A 23,161-nucleotide genomic window follows, 5' to 3' on the forward strand; every position below is an offset into this window, starting at 1 on the left:
ATTGAAATCCTTAATATAAAGGTAAATGCATCCAGGAATTTATAGCCACAAAGAGTATCTTGGGTGATATAAGTCTAAGTATGAGCGGTTGCATCAGTGCCAGTGTTACAAGGATGTCGGCATAAGTATATAGTTTTGCATTCAGGGATACATAGTTAATGTGCCTTTTTTTTCCTAGATAGTTGCTTTTTCTATTTTTATGTAAACAGACCAGTAGGGGGAGCTATACACAGAAAAATAAACTAGCATTCCTTTTTATCAATTAGGACACCACTCTGAATTATTAACCAACCTTTACCTTGTCCATCGATTAGCTGTACACTACAGCGAATAGCCACATCCTTAACGGCATCCGTTTTATCCCACCGGCAGACAAGAAGTTAAGTGTAGTTTGTTGATATAAATTTTGCTGGACCTGCATTTAAATTCCCCAAAGTCTCCCTCAGTCATGCACAGAATAAATAACACCACCTATAATAGCCTCTCATTGCCCACTCCATGTAGGACAAGCCATCGCCTGGTACACAGTTAAAACCTGCACTGGCTCAAGCAGTGATGTATGAGCCTATGTAAGGGTAATGATCCTAAACCACAGCGATATCCTGTAACGGCAGTATCTGTCATATTCATCGGGATTACCGCGCTCATTGATTTGTGTCTGTAAATCCGCAGCTCCTACCCTTTAAATTTGATCCCTAATTGGGCCTCCTTAAATGGTTGAGACCAGTCTAGTCTGTATATCCTCAGAGCGCTGTCACAGGCAGCGCCTCTCCTCCCATTATACATTCTGCAGATTTGATGGAATCAGCAGGACTCCTCATTTGAAACAGTTTAATCGCCTCCTCTATCCTCGCGTTAAACCATTGAGGTGGTCAAGCGATGCACACAAATCATCCTAAATGGAAAATATAGCTCTCTCTGTGACCCAGCTAAATAGATAGAGCTATGCAAAACAAGTTAAAAAGTAATAAATGCCAGAGGGATCTTTTAATTGGAATAAAAAATTAGACACAACTTTATTTTCTCGCCAATGCAGCTGCATTCCGGCATATTGCCACAGCGTCTGAAATGATTTTTTATTGTTTTTCTTTTCCCCCCCTTCATAAAAGGATTAACAAGGCAAGCTGGAAATACTTGATAGTGCTGAATTGCTTTTTTTTCCCCTACTCTCGCTTATACATAAGAAATGTATTTATTTTGCTGTTGAAGGTGAGGTTGTATTGATAACGCTCGTTCTGTCTTTTACTTGTGTAATTTTGCACATGGGAGAAATATATTCACACTTATATATTCTACTAATGGGCATTTAAAGCAAATAAATAATAGTCCGGTCGCCTGTTTTCGAGGGATGTGTAATTCAAATATGAATTTCCATTGATTTGCATGGTGTTTGCAATTTTTGTTTAGTCCTTATGATCTTGCACAAATTATACAGTGATATTCCTAAATCTGAGCTATTTCAGTAAGTATGAGGGGGGTGGGGTGTAATGGCACCGCTCGGTAGAGTCTTGTGTTCCAAATCACTTCTGTAAATGTAACACAAGGCTTCATGATATCGGTAACATCTATAACAGTCAGATATCAATATGATGGCGGTATTACTCCGTCCTAAATGCTCTCACAGCCAGAGGTGTTGGTTAACCCATGACTGGGTGATCTTGCTGAATTCTGAGCTTGTAGGTTTCTCCTGCCTCCATGTATTTTGGATACATCTATAGATATGTCCGTCTGTAATGCCCAATCTTGTCGTATTAGCATGTCTGTTCGCCATTGTAAAGGGCTACAGAATATGCTGGTTCTATATAAATAAATGGTAATATTAATACTGTGTTTGAGCACTGTGGTAGTGCTTTTTTGTCTGACTTCATTGCAACAGGGCCTATTGGAGATGGCGTCCCCTGGTCAGGAAGGCAATGGCTAAAATATTAGGACTGACTATGGAGATATAGATATATATATATATATATATATATATATATATATATATATATATATATATATATATATAATATATATTTTAAAGGCATCAATCGGCAGGTTTGGAGGTACTGTTGTAAATGAACGGGAAAAATCCAGTATTCATGTGTTGCTGTGTGGCACTACACTAAAGTGGGTCTGTCATATTTGTGTTTCTAAGACTGTTGTATTGTCCAAAAATTAAGATCCGTTCCATTAATGTTTGTCAGTAATTTTAATGTGACTTCCATCACCATAGAGTCCTATGTGTGCATATTCTGTATAGCACTGTTTCTCCTCCATATCTTTTTTTTAATTTTTTTTAGGGATATGTGCTTTGTCCCTCTTTAAGGCTTTGCCTGTCAACTTCCTCGTTCACTTGCTGAAGAATCGCCTATTAAGGTTCATGTCAGAGCGGTCATACATTCTCAGGTCACACAATACCCCCTTACCTCACAGGGAATCCCTCCACCAATCACAAGCCTGCTCTCTCCTTTCTTAAGCTACACACTCATGTAATTGGCTCAAGGAGGAGAGAGCTGGCTGGTGGTGAGATGCTTGGTGGTGAGGCAGGTACTGTGTGAGCAATACATGCTGTATGAACGGTCATTGTTGCGACCGCTCGAGCATAGGCCCACCCAATCTGTGGTAATGGGGTCTGTCTGCATACTAATGAGGCCGCTGACAGGAAGAGCATGAAAGAGGAAGTGAGCAGAGGTTCCTGAAAAGTGAAGGGGAAACAGTGATATACAGGTAAAAATACATAAACGGGTATATACACACAAGATTTCATGGTGATGAAAGGTGCATTAAAATGCAATCATTTGGCGCCTACAGTACAATAACTGGCTTTCATGTGTGTATTTATAGGAGGAGTGGAGCGAGCGGTGTAACATACCGCATAGTAATGCTTAATCTCCTTCGCTCCGCCCCAAACCCTCCTCCACTCACGCTCCCAATGGACGTCTGCACAATGCCGCCACCTGGAGGTTAGGATAGTAAGAGTGGAAATGCACCGCAATTTACCTTGCTACATGGGCTTGCTGTAGTTTGCACCCAATGTCAAATTTGTTTTAGTTGTGGCTGGAAATGGGTGGTAAAGTCTATAAGTGGTGACTTAAAAAAGGGTTGAAACAAAATCATAGCTACATTATGTTTAAAATAGCCTATGTTCTATCAGTTAATGGTTTATTTTAATTAATTTGCCGTTTAGCGCAGTGCCACACCGGCACCTTCCACTCCACAAAAAAGGCAGCGTCTAATTGTTCTAAATGTAAAATAGGGGATCTCACATTGCACTTTAATCACTCCAGCACTCTTAAACACTGAAGGGCAGCATTTTGTACAAGTGCTGTAAGCGCTTGATAAATACACACTCCAATTGAAACTTCTTATTTCAATATATGATGAGGCCCTGTCACATACAGCATTGTAAGCACTTATTATAAGGCTGCAATTAATTACTATAAAGATTAGGGGGTATATTTACTAAACTGCGGGTTTGAAAAAGTGGAGATGTTGCCTATAGCAACCAATCAGAATCTAGCTGTCATTTTGTGGAATGCACTAAATAAATGAAAGCTAGGATCTGATTGGTTGCTGTAGGCAACATCTCCACTTTTCCAAACCCGCAGTCTAGTAAATTTAGCCCCAAGGATGAGCGGTTCCAAAGCTGGAACAGCAGTAATGTGAGAAGTGCCAATGTGCCACTACCCTTTATCCAATGTATTTCTTCTAATGTGAAACACATTGAGTTTGTAATTAGTTATTTTAAGTCTATTTCACATGGTACACAAAATAATGTACTGTTTTGTTATAATATAGAGCATACAATATTAGGCAGTACGTAGAATTATGCAGCCGCTAATGAGTTAATGATCTTATATTTAGTATCTGCCGGGAAGACAGAGTAACTTGTCCAACGTCACAAACAGCGGATGCTCCAATGGAAAGTTAGACCGTTTGCAGCATATACCATCGTTATTAAAATAATTTGCTTGTGAAACTACTTAATCATTCTCGCCAACAACAAGAGTTCAGCTTCATATTTTTTAAGGCAGATTTGTGGAAATTGCTGGACATGTAAAACAACCGGTGACCTTGTAAAATGTTTTTTTGCAGGCTCCGGGTCTCTGGCAGCGATGGCAGTGTTTGAAGACCGCTACACACCGGACATGGAGGTACGTTGAGCTAATATGTATCTATAATTTAATATGGATTTCATTTCAATGCATCTGCCTGTTTTTCCTGGAACACTAGTGCCATCTCCGGGATTAATAGGTCACATTGACTGAAACCAGAATCAATACCAGTACCTTCACCACCTCCATTTGATTGATTGACGTGCAGTAGCAGTTCCAACCTGGGTTCTGCTCTGTGCATCTTGATTGTTTAGTACAGGGAGGCATAAAATTAGGCCTCAGAGCTGGTGATTGTTGGAGTTAGAATAGCTGTATTTGGTAATAGATTGTTGTCTTTAAATATAGAAAGTGTTTTGGGTTTTTTCTGTGACACTGATGCACAGGATTTCACCTTGAATTACATACACTGACTTACACTGTTCCCTTTAACCTAAGTCATTTGTACAACCTGAATGAGGGTTGGGTGTAGGATTCTTATAGGGATAATGATCCACATTTACATAGCACCAAGACAAGGAAGATCTTAATAAATAGGTCCACATTATTGGGGCAGCATGGTGGCTTAGTGGTTAGCACTTCTGCCTCACATCACTGGGGTCATGAGTTCAATTCCTGACCATGGCCTTATCTGTGTGGAGTTTGTATGTTCTCCCTGTGTTTGCATTGGTTTCCCCCAGGCACTCTGGTTTCCTTCCACACTCCAAAAACATACTAGTAGGTAAAATTGGCTGCTATCAAATTGACCCTAGTCTCTGTGTGTATGTTAGAGAATTTAGACTGTAAGCGCCTGTGGGGCAGGGACTGGTGTGAGTTTACTGTACATCGCTGTGGAATTAGTGGTGCTATATAGATAGCTGCTGATGATGATTTACAGACTGGCCAGGAACTTCATTTTGTATTGGCCTGTTACGGGATAATCAACATTACTGTACACAGCCAGAACTTAAATGTTTATATTGGTCTCCATTTAGTCCTGTGTAGAACTTATTATGTTACATATTAGAAGGACAATCCACTCTGAAGTGCCCCATGCTCAGATCTCTTGATCTCAGATGAAGCTGAGGCTATATCTGTGTATAATCATACCAATGATTACTGGTTATTCCAATTGCATACTACTTAGTACAATTATAGGTGCATAAAAAGGGACAGATGTATTACTGTCCACATAATATAATTCAGAGTAAAATGTTTTCTGGCAGTGAAAGGGTGAAGCAAAGGATTTCTGTCTCTAAAAATACAATCCTTGGGCGTCTGGTTAGTAAAATTATTAATAGAACCTGTTCGATACGGCAGCGGAGGATTGGAATGATATTACATATCTGCCTCGCAGAGACCCTATCTTCTATTGACTACATAAATTAGTAGTCTAGTGAGCAATTGTTACTGCTCAGTTAAGTCGCATCATGAAGACAAGCTGTCACACATACTAGAAGCAATCGATATAGATCCATATCGTAATGCCTCCAGTGTGAAGGTTGCAGGGGACTTAGCGTTAATGGACAGCGGATCGCCTGTTCATTTCTGAAGTCTCTGCACTCCTCATATTGTTTTCCTGTACAAAGTTCTCGGATGTTTATCTTGTACAACACAATTGAGCAGCTCTTCAAACAAGCACCCCGCATAAGTAGTTTGGCAATTTTCCTGTGTGCAGCCAGGCATTATTTGTAGCTGCGGATGCTTGGAGTCCACAAGAACCAGTTTGGTGGTGTGACCGTTTCCAAAAACTGTTGTATACAGGTCTGTAAGGAAGGTGCATAAAAGCTCATGTCCGATTGGCATGTATGCGATGTCTGTATACACTGAGATTATGGAGGCAGTACGGTGGCTTAGTGGTTAGCACTTCCTCACAGCACTGGGGTCATGAGTTTGATTCATGACCATGGCCTTATCTGGGTGGAGTTTGTACGTTCTCCCTGTGTTTGCGTGGGTTTCCTCTGGGTGTTCCGGTTTCCTCCCACACTCCAAAAACATACTAGTAGGTTAATTGGCTGCCATAAAATTGACCCTAGTCTGTGTGTGTATGTTAGGGAATTTAGACTGTAAGCTCCAATGGGGCAGGGACTGATGTGAGTGAGGTCTCTGTACAGCGCTGAGGAATTAGTGGCGCTATATAAATAGAAGATGAATAGCTCAGTATTCTATAATTGGTTTAAAGATTGGACAGACTTTTTCAGTACTTGTTAATTATATGCGTGGCATTTGAAACAAAGACTAGGCCCACCTGTCCCTTCATTATCTTGATAGAGGGGAGGAGGGATGATGCTTGATAACCGAATTCCTAGAGGGTACAGTACATGTTTCAAGTGGCGCCAATATAATGTATAATTTGCGGCTGTGTGTGATACTGCTGTGCTGCTTATCAGAGGATGTCGTTGCTGCTCCTCACACGTTACAGAGAATCCAGATTCCACAGCACCTGCTTTTAGCATTTGTAGCCTCTCCTAGCGTCCTGCTGCACAGGTAACTACGCATGTAGCCTCTCCTAGCGTCCTGCTGCACAGGTAACTACGCATGTAGCCTCTCCTAGCGTCCTGCTGCACAGGTAACTACGCATGTAGCCTCTCCTAGCGTCCTGCTGCACAGGTAACTACGCATGTAGCCTCTCCTAGCGTCCTGCTGCACAGGTAACTGCGCATGTAGCCTCTCCTAGCGTCCTGCTGCACAGGTAACTACGCATGTAGCCTCTTCTAGCGTCCTGCTGCACAGGTAACTGCGCATGTAGCCTCTCCTAGCGTCCTGCTGCACAGGTAACTACGCATGTAGCCTCTCCTAGCGTCCTGCTGCACAGGTAACTGCGCATGTAGCCTCTCCTAGCGTCCTGCTGCACAGGTAACTGCGCATGTAGCCTCTTCTAGCGTCCTGCTGCACAGGTAACTGCGCATGTAGCCTCTCCTAGCGTCCTGCTGCACAGGTAACTACGCATGTAGCCTCTCCTAGCGTCCTGCTGCACAGGTAACTGCGCATGTAGCCTCTCCTAGCGTCCTGCTGCACAGGTAACTGCGCATGTAGCCTCTCCTAGCGTCCTGCTGCACAGGTAACTAAGCATGTAGCCTCTCCTAGCGTCCTGCTGCACAGGTAACTACACATGTAGCCTCTCCTAGCGTCCTGCTGCACAGGTAACTACGCATGTAGCCTCTCCTAGCGTCCTGCTGCACAGGTAACTAAGCATGTAGCCTCTCCTAGCGTCCTGCTGCACAGGTAACTAAGCATGTAGCCTCTCCTAGCGTCCTGCTGCACAGGTAACTACGCATGTAGCCTCTCCTAGCGTCCTGCTGCACAGGTAACTGCGCATGTAGCCTCTCCTAGCGTCCTGCTGCACAGGTAACTGCGCATGTAGCCTCTCCTAGCGTCCTGCTGCACAGGTAACTGCGCATGTAGCCTCTCCTAGCGTCCTGCTGCACAGGTAACTGCGCATGTAGCCTCTCCTAGCGTCCTGCTGCACAGGTAACTGCGCATGTAGCCTCTCCTAGCGTCCTGCTGCACAGGTAACTGCGCATGTAGCCTCTCCTAGCGTCCTGCTGCACAGGTAACTGCGCATGTAGCCTCTCCTAGCGTCCTGCTGCACAGGTAACTGCGCATGTAGCCTCTCCTAGCGTCCTGCTGCACAGGTAACTGCGCATGTAGCCTCTCCTAGCGTCCTGCTGCACAGGTAACTGCGCATGTAGCCTCTCCTAGCGTCCTGCTGCACAGGTAACTGCGCATGTAGCCTCTCCTAGCGTCCTGCTGCACAGGTAACTGCGCATGTAGCCTCTCCTAGCGTCCTGCTGCACAGGTAACTGCGCATGTAGCCTCTCCTAGCGTCCTGCTGCGCATGTAGCCTCTCCTAGCGTCCTGCTGCACAGGTAACTGCGCATGTAGCCTCTCCTAGCGTCCTGCTGCACAGGTAACTAAGCATGTAGCCTCTCTTAGCGTCCTGCTGCACAGGTAACTAAGCATGTAGCCTCTCCTAGCGTCCTGCTGCACAGGTAACTACGCATGTAGCCTCTCCTAGCGTCCTGCTGCACAGGTAACTACGCATGTAGCCTCTTCTAGCGTCCTGCTGCACAGGTAACTAAGCATGTAGCCTCTCCTAGCGTCCTGCTGCACAGGTAACTAAGCATGTAGCCTCTCCTAGCGTCCTGCTGCACAGGTAACTAAGCATGTAGCCTCTCCTAGCGTCCTGCTGCACAGGTAACTACGCATGTAGCCTCTCCTAGCGTCCTGCTGCACAGGTAACTACGCATGTAGCCTCTCCTAGCGTCCTGCTGCACAGGTAACTAAGCATGTAGCCTCTCCTAGCGTCCTGCTGCACAGGTAACTACGCATGTAGCCTCTCCTAGCGTCCTGCTGCACAGGTAACTACGCATGTAGCCTCTCCTAGCATCCTGCTGCACAGGTAACTACGCATGTAGCCTCCTAGCGTCCTGCTGCACAGGTAACTACGCATGTAGCCTCTCCTAGCGTCCTGCTGCACAGGTAAATACGCATGTAGCCTCTCCTAGCGTCCTGCTGCACAGGTAACTGCGCATGTAGCCTCTCCTAGCGTCCTGCTGCACAGGTAACTGCGCATGTAGCCTCTCCTAGCGTCCTGCTGCACAGGTAACTGCGCATGTAGCCTCTCCTAGCGTCCTGCTGCACAGGTAACTGCGCATGTAGCCTCTCCTAGCGTCCTGCTGCACAGGTAACTGCGCATGTAGCCTCTCCTAGCGTCCTGCTGCACAGGTAACTGCGCATGTAGCCTCTCCTAGCGTCCTGCTGCACAGGTAACTGCGCATGTAGCCTCTCCTAGCGTCCTGCTGCACAGGTAACTGCGCATGTAGCCTCTCCTAGCGTCCTGCTGCACAGGTAACTGCGCATGTAGCCTCTCCTAGCGTCCTGCTGCACAGGTAACTGCGCATGTAGCCTCTCCTAGCGTCCTGCTGCACAGGTAACTGCGCATGTAGCCTCTCCTAGCGTCCTGCTGCACAGGTAACTGCGCATGTAGCCTCTCCTAGCGTCCTGCTGCACAGGTAACTGCGCATGTAGCCTCTCCTAGCGTCCTGCTGCACAGGTAACTGCGCATGTAGCCTCTCCTAGCGTCCTGCTGCACAGGTAACTGCGCATGTAGCCTCTCCTAGCGTCCTGCTGCACAGGTAAGTATACAAGTATGGGCAAATTGCGTGAAATATGGAGCAGTAGATGATATTGGTAGTAGCATAATGAAAAGTGGAGTTCAAGAGTCTCGCGTAGCATTAACAAATACCCACATTATGTCATGATGTTTGTTGTTTAAGCAATGTATAGTGCAAAGCTGTGCAATCTCAAACTGGGTCTTGCCTTCATCGTAGATGAGGATCATTTAACTCTTGGATAAACTTACACTTGATTCAAAATCACTCATAGCTTCTTTTTGTTGGCATTCAGTTTATTGAATGACACAATAAAATCTGTTATTGGTTATTCGTCACATGAGCGCTATCATAATTTTGGACTTGTGAGGAATCGATTTTTATCTTTTTTTTTTTATTATTATTATGGTGTGCTCCACTTGCTGCATTAAATAGTCAATAACCATATCATGAACAGTCGTGCATTTCAAGCCAATCTGAAATGATCTTAGGACATAGAGTATATCTTTATAGATCAGTCACTTCCAAGCTGTATAGCGCTTCCTTCCGGCAAATCCCTTTATAATACTTGACTTATGTATACAACACAAAGACCCTGCAGGTCTTCAGCTTCTCCTCTGGTTACCCTAACTCTCACAGGCTCAGCAAATCTGTAGCAAGAGAAAAGCAGGAGGTGCTATATTATATTGTAAGTCATTTTTATTCATTAAATAAAAATGAATGCTTTAAATAAAAACAAGGTTCCTCAATATGTACAATCTCACTGTGCAATAAACAAAGCCGTTCTCTAAAACACTGTTCCAGAGAGATGAGGATGGGGAATGATGTTTATTTACTCCTGGGTCATGTAGTGCTCCGAGCTACGCATCCACGCGTTTCATCAGAGACTTTGTCAAGTTTATAAATAATTTTGCTGTATGTTGATGTTTGCTAAGAACTTTGTATATATATATTGCTTTTAGCTTTTGGTTATATTTGCTGCCATCCATGTGTTAAGGTTCTGCTGGGCCACATATAGTATATACACATGAGTATATACTGATTATTCTTATTATGTTACAAATAAGCAAATGCTATCCCCTTTAGACAACAGAAATTGTACAGGCACTTGTTATCCCAATTTTAAGCTCTTGCCCATTATTAGAAGCTATTCCAGCAATGAAAAGTTCCATGCTGCAATCTTCACGAGGCTTACAGACAGGAAGACTTCTGTGCATACAAATGTTCTTCTCCAAAGAAATGTCACCCATATATACTCCTCCTGCGCTGGGAGTTTAAATCCAGGATCATCTTATTAATGAATAATGATTGGAGGCAGTCTCCTTCACCTTTCCTGCAGCATAGAATGGTCAACCCTAACAAACGGAGTAAGCTATATAGGATGTAGCTGTTAGATTCACTCATCACCATTTATTTGGAGCTTACAGTCTAAATTCCCTAACGCACATGCGCGCACACACACACAGACTAGGATCAATTTGTTAGCAGCCAATTAACCTAACAGTATGTTTTTGGAGTGTGGGAGGAAATAAGAGTACCCGGAGGAAACCCACGCAAACACGGGGAGAACATACAAAATCCTCACAGATAAGGCCATGGTCGGGAATTGAACTCGTGACCCCAGTGCTGTAAGGCAGAAGTGCTAACCACTAAGCCACCGTGCAGCCCCACGTATAGAGAATGCTCCACAGACAGTGGAGTGAGCTCTTTAATATAATTAGTTTGATAGTATCTTTTACTTGCATATACATTGCAAAGACGGATGCCTAGTTATATGCCGGTCTCTTGTATTATAGAAGTGTATTTACTTTTGTGAATGGCTGTCGTGTATACAAAGGTCATGATCATAGTGGAACCATTTCAGTGTAAATTAATAGTGTTTTGTTACAGAGCATTCTGAGATAAAACAATAGAAAATGCCTCACTTTAGAATTACATTGAGCTATGGAGTCAGCATCCCTTTACCTTTATTCACATGCACTGGAAATTATTATTCCACTTGGACTTGCAGCTGCAGGTTTGTTTTTTTTTTGTTTTTTTTGTGTTTTAGAACTTGTCAAAAAAAACACTGCACCCAAAATATCACCGTCACATGTCAGCATTGGCTGGAATATTAATGAGATTGGGCTTAATTAAACAGGGTTCTCTGACAGCCTCAGAAAATTGATTGAGACTAATAAAACTGTAATGATGAAGATTCATTTAAATGTTGATCCAGAAGCAGCACACGAATATGATGGAACGCTCTGCTATGTCGGACTGCTAAACCGTGTAAAAATAGCCGATGCCGTTCACAAGGGGTAACGTGTAACTTTTTGTGATATTCATCGTGAAGGGCAAAGTGGTATCTTCTCAGACAGACGCAGTCCTATTTGCATTTAGTTGTTATGCGGCATGTGGCCAAAATTACCCATTGTCGCGCGTTGCCACAGCGAGCAATAGAATAAAACCCCCTTGAAGAGTATGGTTCATTAAAATGGGAAGAAGATTAATATTTTCCCTGTCAAGATCAATACAGCTTCTCCTGCACTAATTGTCAGAAAAGCTCGCGGAGGCTACTGAAGAATGGCAGTGTGTGCGCACAGTAGATCACAGGGACAGTATTCAAAGGATGGCTGTCCTGCACCCTCTGGTATCGACTTGCAAATTAGCAGCTGGATTCTAATTAAACAAGCTTAATGAAAGGAGCATTTGAATACTGCTGAAGAATTAAAAAAAAAAAAAAAAAAAGACAATCCTCTTTCTCCAGTCTCTGATATGTCCTGTACTGCACACCCAGGGAGCCGGCAATGTATTTGTGGTGGATACATATGTGTTTTAATCACTGACATATTTCATTGTTTGAACGGTTTTGTGGACATTGTCAGTATTACGGAGTACAGAACTATGGAAACTTCATAGGTTTTTGTTTACATGCATTGTCTGCCGATCCTTTCACTGCCAGATAGCTTTATATCCATAGCCATTAATTATGTTTTATTGGAAGGATATGTAGGTGCATTGTTATAATACAGGGGGTTAGGCATTGTTTGTGTCTCTTGATGAGGGTTTTTCTTCACATGCTAGTGCATTTCCATGTCTTACACTCCTTTCCCTGGCTCTTGTTTGAACACCAGTTTACTCACTTGCTCCTTTTTGCATTCCTTAGCTACTCTGTTGTCACGCACTTAATCTCACGAGCTGTTTCTTACTGTTCACTCCAATTTCCCATTTTATTTATCCTGTTGGTACGCCCTGCACATGTGTATCCCCCCTTTTTAGTCGGTCATTAGTCTCCCTGCTGTTCGCTCACACATGCACCCTTTTTGTTACTCGTACACCCTTTTGTAAGTCACCAGCACTCTGTTGCTCTTTCACATGTCCTGTTTTTGATAACTCATTACACCTCCCTGTTGCTCACATTTGCTCTGTTTTTGTATCCCTTTAGCCCTTAGCCCTCGCTGTTTGGCACTCGCCTTTCCTTTACTTTCTTGCCCTCCCTTTTCTCCCACCTTTTCTTCTCTGTTACTCAAAAGCTCTCTTCGTTGCTTGCTCACATTTTTCCCTTCTTTGCCTATTTTAGTCGTTTGCTATCTTTGCTTGTAGATCACTCACTTAATTTTTTTTGCTACTTGGTCTCACCTTGTGTTGCTCATTCATTCACATTTCACACTCCTGCTACTCACTTACATTTCTTGCTGCTCCCTCTTTGGCCTTTTTTTTTTAAAAAAAAAATTAAGATCCCTCCTGTTCTCTCGCTTTCTGCCATACATTCTATTTTCCTTGTCTACTTTCATTCTCCCTCTGCGCTCTCTCCTTCTTTCTCTTCTGCTCATTTCCTTGAACAGAGAGCTGCCAAGAGCAGATAGAATGAAATCTGGGGTGGCAGCTGCTGTGCCCCACAGTTAGATAGCAAGACTTTGAAGATGTTTCAACTTAAAGGAGCTGAGGGCTACAGGCTTAGCCAATTTCTGCAGGTTGCAAGAGCTTTGGCTTTCTGCCTTTTGAAGATGAGCTGCTAAAGCTCCTGCCACTGCCTCAAGCGTGCTAACACCAGCAGGAAGTGTGTTTTTTTTTTTTCCTTTTCCTTTTTTTTTTTTAGTTTTGTTTTTTTTTTCTCTGTAGCTTTAGCACATCTCGTATGTAAGTAGCACATACTTTGTCAATGCCAAATGTGACGAGCTTTCCTCTATATTGGCCCTGCCTGGAAGCTTTCACTGCAGTGATAGATGGCGAAGTGCACAAGTGCCACTTTTCCAGACTGATTTATGGAGTCATATTTCACAGAGAAGCGAGCGGCAGCCTCTGGAGAAACACTTATGGATTGCCAAAGACCAGAGCTGCTTCAGTTCTGAAGGCCTTGCAGTCTTTTAAAGCCTCCTGAAGCCACGACGTCCGCGGCAGAGCTGCATTCATTTGTCATGTGGGCAGCTATAGATCTAGCCAGAGCAAAAACTCCCAGCCCGGCCTGCGCGCAGCCTTTACATCTTCGTATCGACTCTTGTGTTCAGCTTGTTTTTGAATTGTCAATGGAGCGCTTAGTGCTGTACTTTCATTATTTTCTTTAGGTTCTAGCAACATTTTCAGGTTTCATCTTAATATGAAACCTGTATTTAACACCATCATCCTCTGCAATGCTGCGCTAGTGCAACAATGCTATGCAGCATAACATTATATGAAGTAGCTCAGCTCGAAATACAGTTGATACTAGAGAATTCCAGGAAATCCTTTAAGTGTTACCTATGAGCTGCTTCCAGTAAACTCATTAGAAACTGATGTCACTGAGACCCTATTGAATTTATATGCTGACTATTGGTTCATCCAGCAAAACACATGATTCCACCGTGCGTAGGTAACGTGTATGCTGTAGTGTACATCAGCTTATGGCATGTATTGTAAGACCGATAGAGTTCTGTAACCTGGTCGATTGATGGGTTTTTTAATCCATAAGAATAGACCTTGTCTTTGCAATACTTATCACTGACAAACCGTTGTTTCACAGTAATCACTGAGATTTTGTTGCTAAAAGTCCAATTGCCATGGACCTGATGCAGATTAATTGTCTAATCTTTAAAGGGGTATTGTTTTGAAGCTTTATCTCCTTCAGCAGTAATGTGTGTTGTAGTGGTTCTCTTGGTAAATAAAGCCACAACCCTTTCCGTTTGGAGTTGTTTAGTTCAGATGTCATTGCAGAAAAGTATCCCATAGTTTTCCATGGAAATTTGAACAATTGCCTTTTCATTTTACCTTTACTGATTTTGCAGCGTGGCAGCTGCTACTCATGTTAGGAACTAACTCCAAAAACACAGAGAAATCAGGTCATCTGTGCACATGTCATTTAATGCATTATCTCTGATCTGTTTCTGTGAAAGATGGATATCATCATCATCAGCTATTTATATAGCACCACTAATTCCACCGCGCTGTACAGAGAACTCGCTCACATCAGTCCCTGCCCCATTCCCTAACACACATATACACAGAGATAGACTAGGGTCAATTAAATAGCAGCTAATTAACTTACTGGTATGTTTTTGGAGTGTGGGATGAAACCCACGTAAATAGGGGGAGAACATACAAACTGATAACGCCGTCGGGTATCGAACTCGTGACCACAGTGCTGTGAGGCAAAAGTGCTAAACACGAAGCCATCTTGCTGCGCCCCCCCCCCCCCCCCCCCCCCTCAGCTCCCATTTGAATGCCTAAGTGAATAGCTGCAAGAAGCCGAAATTTGTGTTTTTCCTCTGAATTGTTACAACTTGTGCAGTGATGACGATCACACTGGGTGGGCCAGTGGCTGCTCTAATTTTACTGCTGCACACACACACACACTGACACGCTGCATTCAATCCAGCTAGTAGTTTAGAGCCCTATATGTTTTATTTTGGCAGGTTATTTGGCATAAATGAATAGTTAATGTCTACGACACTAACCTGGATTTACATTCTTTTACTAGAAAAGATAAACTGCTGATTAATTCAGTATAGAACTCAATTACAAAGTGAGCGCGTCTCTACGGGGACCCGTCACCCTGCAGACAACAGATGCTGAATTTATACCTCCCCATCTTCTGTGCTACAATGAAATATTAACGTGTTTCATTGCATGTGTGAGGTGCAATTGGGGAAGTGAGTGTCTGCCTGCGTGGAGTGAGATCTCCCCCACACCGCTCTCACATGGAGCTGTAACCACAGTGTATAAACAGACGGATTGCATCAAGCTATAGCTGCCGGTTGCACAGTATTCAGTGTTTATAGATGCTGTGGCCGGCTGTATTTATGTTGTATACTGTTATATAAATCACAGTCAACTGAGTATAATTTAAAAATGTCATGGCTAACCTCGCCACCTTTAAAACATATTCTATAGAACAAAATTAAAGCTTCCAGCACATAGGGGGTATATGTCTTCCCCTTCAGCATCATATCTGTTGTAACTCTGCTCTCCACATCCCCTTGTGTAAACTTAATTGCCCTCAGATAGAAGCCAAGCTGGTCCGCAGCTGTAAGTGGTCATTTGGCAAACACAAGCCATTTATTATCATCCTGACAGAGCCCTGTGTCCTGTCACCAGGTCCCTCTTATAATTACCAGGCTTCAGTCTGCTAAAAGCAGTTTATTTTCTTCTTGCACACCTACAGCAGCAGATTAACCCTTATCTGGTCACAAGCTCAGCATTGCTGTGTACTTCAATTTGGACCTTTTCACGGCAGCATCTGAGTCACATTAGTCAAAATTACCTAATTTCCTATATGTTTACTCTTGCTGTGTCCTTCGAGCTTAATAAAATAATGTTTATGGAGTGATAAGACGGCAATCCATGATCATGTTCTTACATCCAGACTACCCACGTGGTTAACCCTCTGAGGCCTGTTTGGTAGGCCCCCAAAACTTTTTTTTGTTTACTTTATAATTTCTGTACGTATAGACATAAATGAAGCTTCCCATTAAACAATAGACAGCACTGTTTTTACTGTATGATATTAACAGTGTTTAAGATGAATGTTGCTGCCAAATTACTGCAAGGCCACCTGGCAGAACGGATTCTCTGCATACTTCAGTATTTACTGGCCTTTGCAAATGTTTCTAACCTGCCTGTGCTAGAAGCACAATATCTACGGCAGCCCTCCTTCAATAGCTGAATCGTAAAAGACCCATCAAGGTAATCCATCAGCACCCGATCCTGCACAAAACCGCCACACTCCTGACAGCCGGCTTAAAGCTAAGATTTAATACAGCCCCACGTCTGCCATCAAGCAGGCCTCGACAGTTTAAAGCTCATTCTCTAAATCTCTGCAGACTTTATGGCCAGCCGAGGGCCCATATAAAGTTTAATAGCATTACGGCACATAAATCATCTTTTAAAGATGCAGCTAGCAGCTCCTGATATTAAATGCAGACAATTGTGTGCGTTATAAATAATTTATCAAACACCATTCTGGATTGCCCATCCAGTCTGACATGTTTATTTTTGCCCTTACTTGAGTACTCCTTTGGCGCTTCTTGAGAGAACCATTACCGGTCAGTTTAATGAACTCTGGGGCTGTTCAGGCCACCACCAGCCGCATGCCACAGCTGCCGGTGACTGATCCGGACCTCGCTCCTGCCTTATCCAAGTGCTGGCCATTTGTCATCTGCTGGTAAATGGCTGTGCACATTGGAGCCCAGGGACACATTGTGTGATGCAGTGATGGAAGCAAACAGATAGCTCTATAAAGAGCTGCTTGTCACAGCTGACTCGTCTTCCCGTACATCACTCTTATTGTAATCTCATTTAAGAAGCAGCCCAGACCCAAGGGTGACATATTCCCAGGTACTTTGGACTTTGCAGCTGTAAACTACTCACATCACAGGCTCGGTTATTTGCTTCAAAACTTTCTTTTCTTTAATTACATGCATGCCGTTTGTCTATAAAAAGCAAGAAGTAGCTGTGTGCGCGCAGCTTTAACTTCCATACACATCTACCTCTGTATGCAAATAACAGCATCTGCTTGGCATGTATCCGTACATGCAACAATATTGAATGTAGTTTACACCAAGGGAAACGCAGAACTGCCTCAATAACTGTGCTATGTGTACATATCTGTTATGGTGCATTTGGCATTGTGAAAGCCCTGAATTATAATAAGTGTGCATCTCGTAAATACAGTTAACATAAGACCAACTGCCTCACCCTAAGCAGCATCCCCCTAGACATTTGTCTGGTTGGCCTACATGGCAATTGCAGCTTCTTTGGTAGTGTGTTGTTAAAAGCTTTTTGTTTGTAGGTTGGGAGTGGGTAGCTGAACAGTTTCAAAGATGTGTAACACTCCCCCCCCCCCCCCCTTCCCCCCTAAAAAGTGGGTAAAGGTGGTATTTTATGTAAAGGGGATGTAAATCTAGGACATCTTTACATAAGATACAGAAATATAAAGCTATTAAGGAAGCCGGTGTTCTCTGTAAAGGAATCAGGAAGTGATGCATAGGAAATACTTCCAAGTACCAGCCTCTGGTTACTGTGCTGCAAAGTGTGCATGACTGTTGCTATCCTTAAATAAAACCAACACACACAAAATAAATTCTATCAAAGGGTGGACGTTGTTTTAATCATAAAAGCAGAGTGGAATTTCATACATAGTGACAGAATTCATGAAGAGCGATGTTACTTGCTGGTGGATCAATACCATCGCCTGGCATTAATGATCACATCTGGTGCTTCAGCCTTTGCAATAGCATCAATTACCACCCAACGTAGATACATAAAATAACCGTTTTAGAATGATTCAAAAAGAAAAGTTTCTTGCCTACAAATACCAGAGCAGGGTAAATAAGACATGCTACAAATTTGCTATACAGTTCTTTTTTAATGGCTACTGGCAATATCTGATGTTTCCTCATAGGACACAAAGCAAAAATGTTGCTTTCCAATATAAAATGATCAGTAACCTCTAAAGGTTCTATTGTCTACAAAACGGTTAAAGCATTTTCACAAGTGACCTGATAAGGTAATAAGTCTGTTCTTAGATATACATGGACAGTGAGATGTGTGTTTTGTACTTGCAGGAAGAAGCCGCCAAAGAGTTAGTACGAGATGCTATTGCTTCTGGGATCTTTAATGATTTGGGTTCCGGAAGCAACATTGACCTGTGCGTGATCACAAAGAGCAAAGTGGATTACATACGTCCCCATGACGTGGCCAACAAGAAGGGAGTGAGGTGAGTGTACAAAGGCCTACTTACTGTGCTGTCCTGGACCATCTGCATGAAAACCTTATCTTAGAGATACAAGTTATTAATACTTCATGCTAAAACAGAATTGCTTCCATCTTACAGGACAGGAAACTACAAGTACAAGAAAGGTACAACAGGAGTTCTGTCAGAAAAGATTACCCATTTCAACCTGGATATGATGGAAGAATGTGTGCAAACTATGGATATTTCCTAAGGTTATGCTCATGCTGTGGCGTCCCAGAGGCTCTGTATTTGTAGTAAATTTCAACATATGTTAAGCTTTTATCCTTGCTGATTTAATTCGAAAGGAATAAAATGTGACCTGTCTTTTCACTTGAATTAGTGTTTGTTGTGCAGATTTATAGGTAAAGTACCTGTCTCCTCAGAACTTGATGGACATACTACTGTCTTTTGGATGTAGATTATATACACACACATAATTTGATCAATGATTAGTGAATTATTCACACGGCGGAAGTCCCAGTAACCTGCTGCTATGATGGCAGGACACTAAACATCATGTCCAGGAATAGTAGTTTCTGACAAGGACCTAGATAGGCATTTAGGAGTTTATCTGTTGTTTAGCGCAAGTGGCTCTCACATTTTTAGATTAATTATTTCATTCCCATATACATTGTTTAGTGCTAAGGTGAATTGTGGTCTTTCCCTGCACTCCTCTAGGCCCCCTCAACAATTACTGAGTTTCCCGTTAATCATATCTATAAATTGAAGCCCCCACCTAGTGTTCAAATTAACCAAATAAACTAATAGGATGTAAACTTAGTTAGTGGTTTGCAAATATATCTGAGATTGAGCTGTTTATCCCAGAGCCTAAATAGTAAAGGAAGACTAAATTGAAATCTATTTAAAATTAATGTATTGTAGAGCTGAATAGTTTAGTAAATCCTATCCCATTTGGCATGTAAAGGTGTTAATAAATCGAAACAATGAAGAGAAATGAGATCTTCAGTGCTAAATAATTTGATCCTATTACTAACATTTCTAGAAAGTAGGGATGCACCAAATACCTGTTTTTAACAAGATTGGGCTTAAGTGGATTCCTTAGGAATTGACCATCTGAATCTTGATTTTCTTGTGTTTAAATATTCTCTCCCAGGAGGTAACATTACAGATGAATTGTTATCGTTTAGGCCTCTGCCATTTAATTTAAATGAAGGGATTTGATGCTTCCCTAACATAGGTAAAGTAAATCCAAATAAGAAGTGTATTTGTCTCCTTAAAATAGCTTTTACATTCCTGGATCTACCTTTGATTAATTTGTTGATATTAGGAAAAAAAATGAATACAAAATATGGAGAATTTAATTTGTTTATTAGCAAAGATTTTTTTTTTCAACACATAACAACAACTTGAGCAAGCCATATGTTATACACATTGGAGCAGATATTGTAACAGCAAGTCTTTACAAGGTTCTATAGCAGCCTTCCAGTATGGCATTCTGTGTTCCGCAGCAGGCATAAGTAACCTGCGACACTGTTGGCTTAGCAAAGCCTGCTGGGAGTTGCTGTCCAACAATAGCTTGCTAGCATAAAGTTGTCCTTGTTTGGAGACATCTTGGCACAGTATCAAACGTGAGGGATGTCTTCAAACTGCGGAACATTGCGGCGGCATTCACATTTCCAAATGATCCATTCACAGTTAATAAAAAAAATAATTTAGACTGACTTATCTCATACTGGAGTGCCTACGAAAGGGTTAACACTGCTTTAATTGGTTTTATACCGAAGTTTGACAAGAATCCATCAAAAGTTTCTTAGCAATAAACAAAAGTTACCTAAAAAGCAGTCAGAGCTATTGTGGCATCTAGACACGGTGCACTGGTATGCAATGGAAAATCAATAACGGCACGATCGTTAGATAAGCAATCTCCTCTTTTGTGTGTGCGCTTTTTTTTTCCCCCCACAAGAGAAAACAAATATATAAAAAGCTAATTTTCTGTCTCTTTAAAATTCACAAAACACATTGAATTTACAGCTAATGTTATTCGGTGAATATTTTGCAGAAAGAAAAGACTTCTAGTAAAGCAGGTAGCCTAGGTGCGGTCAATCGGCTGCAGCAGACGGGCCTTTTAAACTACACAATCTAGAAAAAAAAACAAAAAAAAAACTAGTTTTGTATAAATCCTAGAACAAGTTCTCTGGAGGAATTTTAAATGTTCACATTAGAATTACAATTTGGCGATTCCTTGAATACACCCATTTCATTTTGCTCTAACCTAAATCACACACAACTCCTTAGTCAGGACCTATATCTGCAATATTACATCTACAATCCATTAAAAATGTGTCGTCTCCCGGAAGTGTCTCCTGAAACCTGGCCTACAAATCCTTGCAGGGCTAGGTCACAGCGTGGAAACGACTCTGCTCTTGCTGGAACTCCTGGGACCTCTGCTTCTTGGAAGAAGTATTCAGGTAAGGCTGAGAGATAGGGTCTTCCTTGATTGGGTGGCCTCTATTGGGTTTCATGTGCTAGAAGTCCACACATGCATCTGTTTTGCTATCTGATGGACGTAGCCAATATCCGGCCTTTGGTCTGGATCTGGGTAAATGCACATGCTGACCAATTCTCGTAACTATAAAAGGGGATAAAAAAAAATAGTGTGATCAGATGTTGCTCACATGTTGCCTATCTATAGGGTAATTCAACTTTAAAGAGACGACAATCGGTTATGTTGTTAAAATTGCATTTACAGTGCTCTGACACTGGTTTTGAGCTCACGTTAAAAGTGACGTTTTAAAGGTCTACAGTAATTTGACCCTTGTCATTTTCACAATTAGTTGCCACCAATTCTCATTTTTAGAAAAGACCGAGGTAGGATTTGCATTGATCCACTAAGTATTGAGTACCATGTCAAATCAAAATACAATGCTTTTCCATTTTTAGTAAATTACAGTGACCTCTACAACGTCAGAAGAGTATGAAACTAAAGCCACATTGTCTAGATCAGACTGCCAGATAAACTTAAGTGCCCTTGTCCGGCAGTGGACATAGAAGATACTGTGAGGGCAGTTGAGAGCATGAATGAGCTACAGCAGTCTGCAGCAAAGAATGTGCGAGGTGAACAATCTCTACAACTCTCCCAGAAAGACTCTTTCTGTGAAATGTATTAAAGAATTAGCATTGTTTGAAAAACCCCTATACTTTTCCCACAAAGAGTTGCTATGTAAAGAAATATATAGTTTGCCCAACGTACAATGTAATAATGAGATAAGAAAACAAATCTTAACCCTTGTGACAGGTTCTCTTAAACTCTGCTCTAAATTTGGCTCTCCTGGTAGACATGTGTCCAAAAGCTCTTCTATGTGCCAGTCAGGTCTTAAGGCACGGCCTCAAGCTAGTAATCATTTCTCATTATCTAAAGACAACTACACCACCAATTATTTCAAAGGTAGTGGCCGAGTTCACTAAAATGCTAATCTTTCATGATCGGAGGTGCTAGTCAAGTCATATTTTATTAGTATGGTAAAATTATGTTCTTAAAGAAAATGTGTGGACTACCTCTTGTTAGTCTGTCTGGTAGTTGTACCAGGCCTTGTGTTTTTGTTTGTTTTGGCAGTGGAGCGCTCACACTTAACTTGATTCAGACTTGTACATGTAGATATGGGAGGGGTGTAAAACATAAATTAGACTTCTCTAGTGGGGTGGATTTCGAGTGACAAAGTGCTATGCTGTATGGCAGTGATCGGCTTCTTCACTGCAGCCCCCATCTCCTTCCTTTATCATCTGATGGCCCAGGTTCTTATTCTCTGCTGGATGCCCTGCAGAAGCCCCTCTTATTGAATGAGGAGGTAGTGGGTGATTCTTTACAGGCGATAAAATAGAGAATACGACTGATTTTTGATCTTACTTGCCCAGGCCAGCCAACTTCTACATCACATGACCTCCTTAGCACAACCGAGATCAGAAGATTAGATGTGCCATCTGCACCACATGGTTTCCCTTCTTACTCCTTGGAAGAGAGCTTGTGAGATTCCTGCTTCATTCATTAAAGAGGGGTAAGGCATTTTAGGCAGACCCTGTTAGATACAAACAACTTTGCAGGACACTGGTGCACAGTTTTGGCTCCATTTACACATGTGAGACATTCACTATCATGGGATACATTAAAAACAACAGGTTGATTGATGGAAACCTCTGACGCCCAAGTGAGGTGACAACGAAATTCTGCAAAGTCACATTTATTTGTTATAGTTTGTAACGTGTCTAAAATGACTGCTCATATGTTATCACATACTGGTGGCTGTGATTACATTTATTGTTTTAATGGATTACTGAGATTAAAGGTAATTACACCGTTATCAAGGTTAGAGGAGTGTTAAGTGCAAATATTAGTAGTAGGCTCCTATGGAACCAACGACAGCAGATACTAATAGGTGAAACAGAGTATGTCCTTGGACAACAATGATGTTTTTTTTCTCCCCATCCAAGGCATGCTCTCTGTACTGTTACCCCTGCAGAGGTCCATGACTCGCTATTAAATATATTCTACCAGTAGTTGACATGTTCATTTCATATTTTACTTTTTAAATGTTGCTAGGCATACAAGAAAAATGTTATAAGATGGCCAGTAACAACATCCCTAGGCTTTGTGCCCTGCTACAAATACTGGCCTGGCTGAAGGAGTGATAGGATTTGAGGGACAAATGTGGATAGAGGAACAAATATTGTTTAGTGCAGAACAAGGTGTTTTGTAGAAACAAATTAAAAATATATTTCATAATTATATCTATGTAACAGTGGTAAGAAATATGGTGTTTATACCACTA

General features: G+C 42.1%; 2 protein-coding genes across 6 annotated transcripts in view; one reads left to right on the top strand and one right to left on the bottom strand.

Annotated features, from left to right (window-relative positions):
* PSMB7 (proteasome 20S subunit beta 7) overlaps nucleotides 1-18,713 on the top strand; it is a 979,390-nt gene extending 960,677 nt beyond the window's left edge. The window contains exons 7-9 of the mRNA XM_075184717.1: nucleotides 4,078-4,136; nucleotides 18,208-18,359; nucleotides 18,477-18,713. Coding sequence (XP_075040818.1) covers nucleotides 4,078-4,136; nucleotides 18,208-18,359; nucleotides 18,477-18,588 — 323 coding nt within the window. The 3' untranslated portion in view covers nucleotides 18,589-18,713. The remainder of the gene's footprint in view (nucleotides 1-4,077; nucleotides 4,137-18,207; nucleotides 18,360-18,476) is intronic.
* A 976-nt stretch (nucleotides 18,714-19,689) lies between these two features.
* The window catches only part of NEK6 (NIMA related kinase 6), a 123,446-nt gene continuing 119,974 nt past the window's right edge, over nucleotides 19,690-23,161 (bottom strand). For all 5 annotated transcript variants that reach the window (XM_075184718.1, XM_075184719.1, XM_075184720.1 and 2 more), the window contains one exon: nucleotides 19,690-20,967. In XM_075184718.1, the coding sequence (XP_075040819.1) occupies nucleotides 20,857-20,967 (111 nt within the window). In that variant the 3' untranslated portion in view covers nucleotides 19,690-20,856. The remainder of the gene's footprint in view (nucleotides 20,968-23,161) is intronic.

The sequence above is a fragment of the Mixophyes fleayi genome, chromosome 9 (assembly GCF_038048845.1).
Source record: "Mixophyes fleayi isolate aMixFle1 chromosome 9, aMixFle1.hap1, whole genome shotgun sequence".
NCBI lineage: Eukaryota > Metazoa > Chordata > Amphibia > Anura > Limnodynastidae > Mixophyes > Mixophyes fleayi.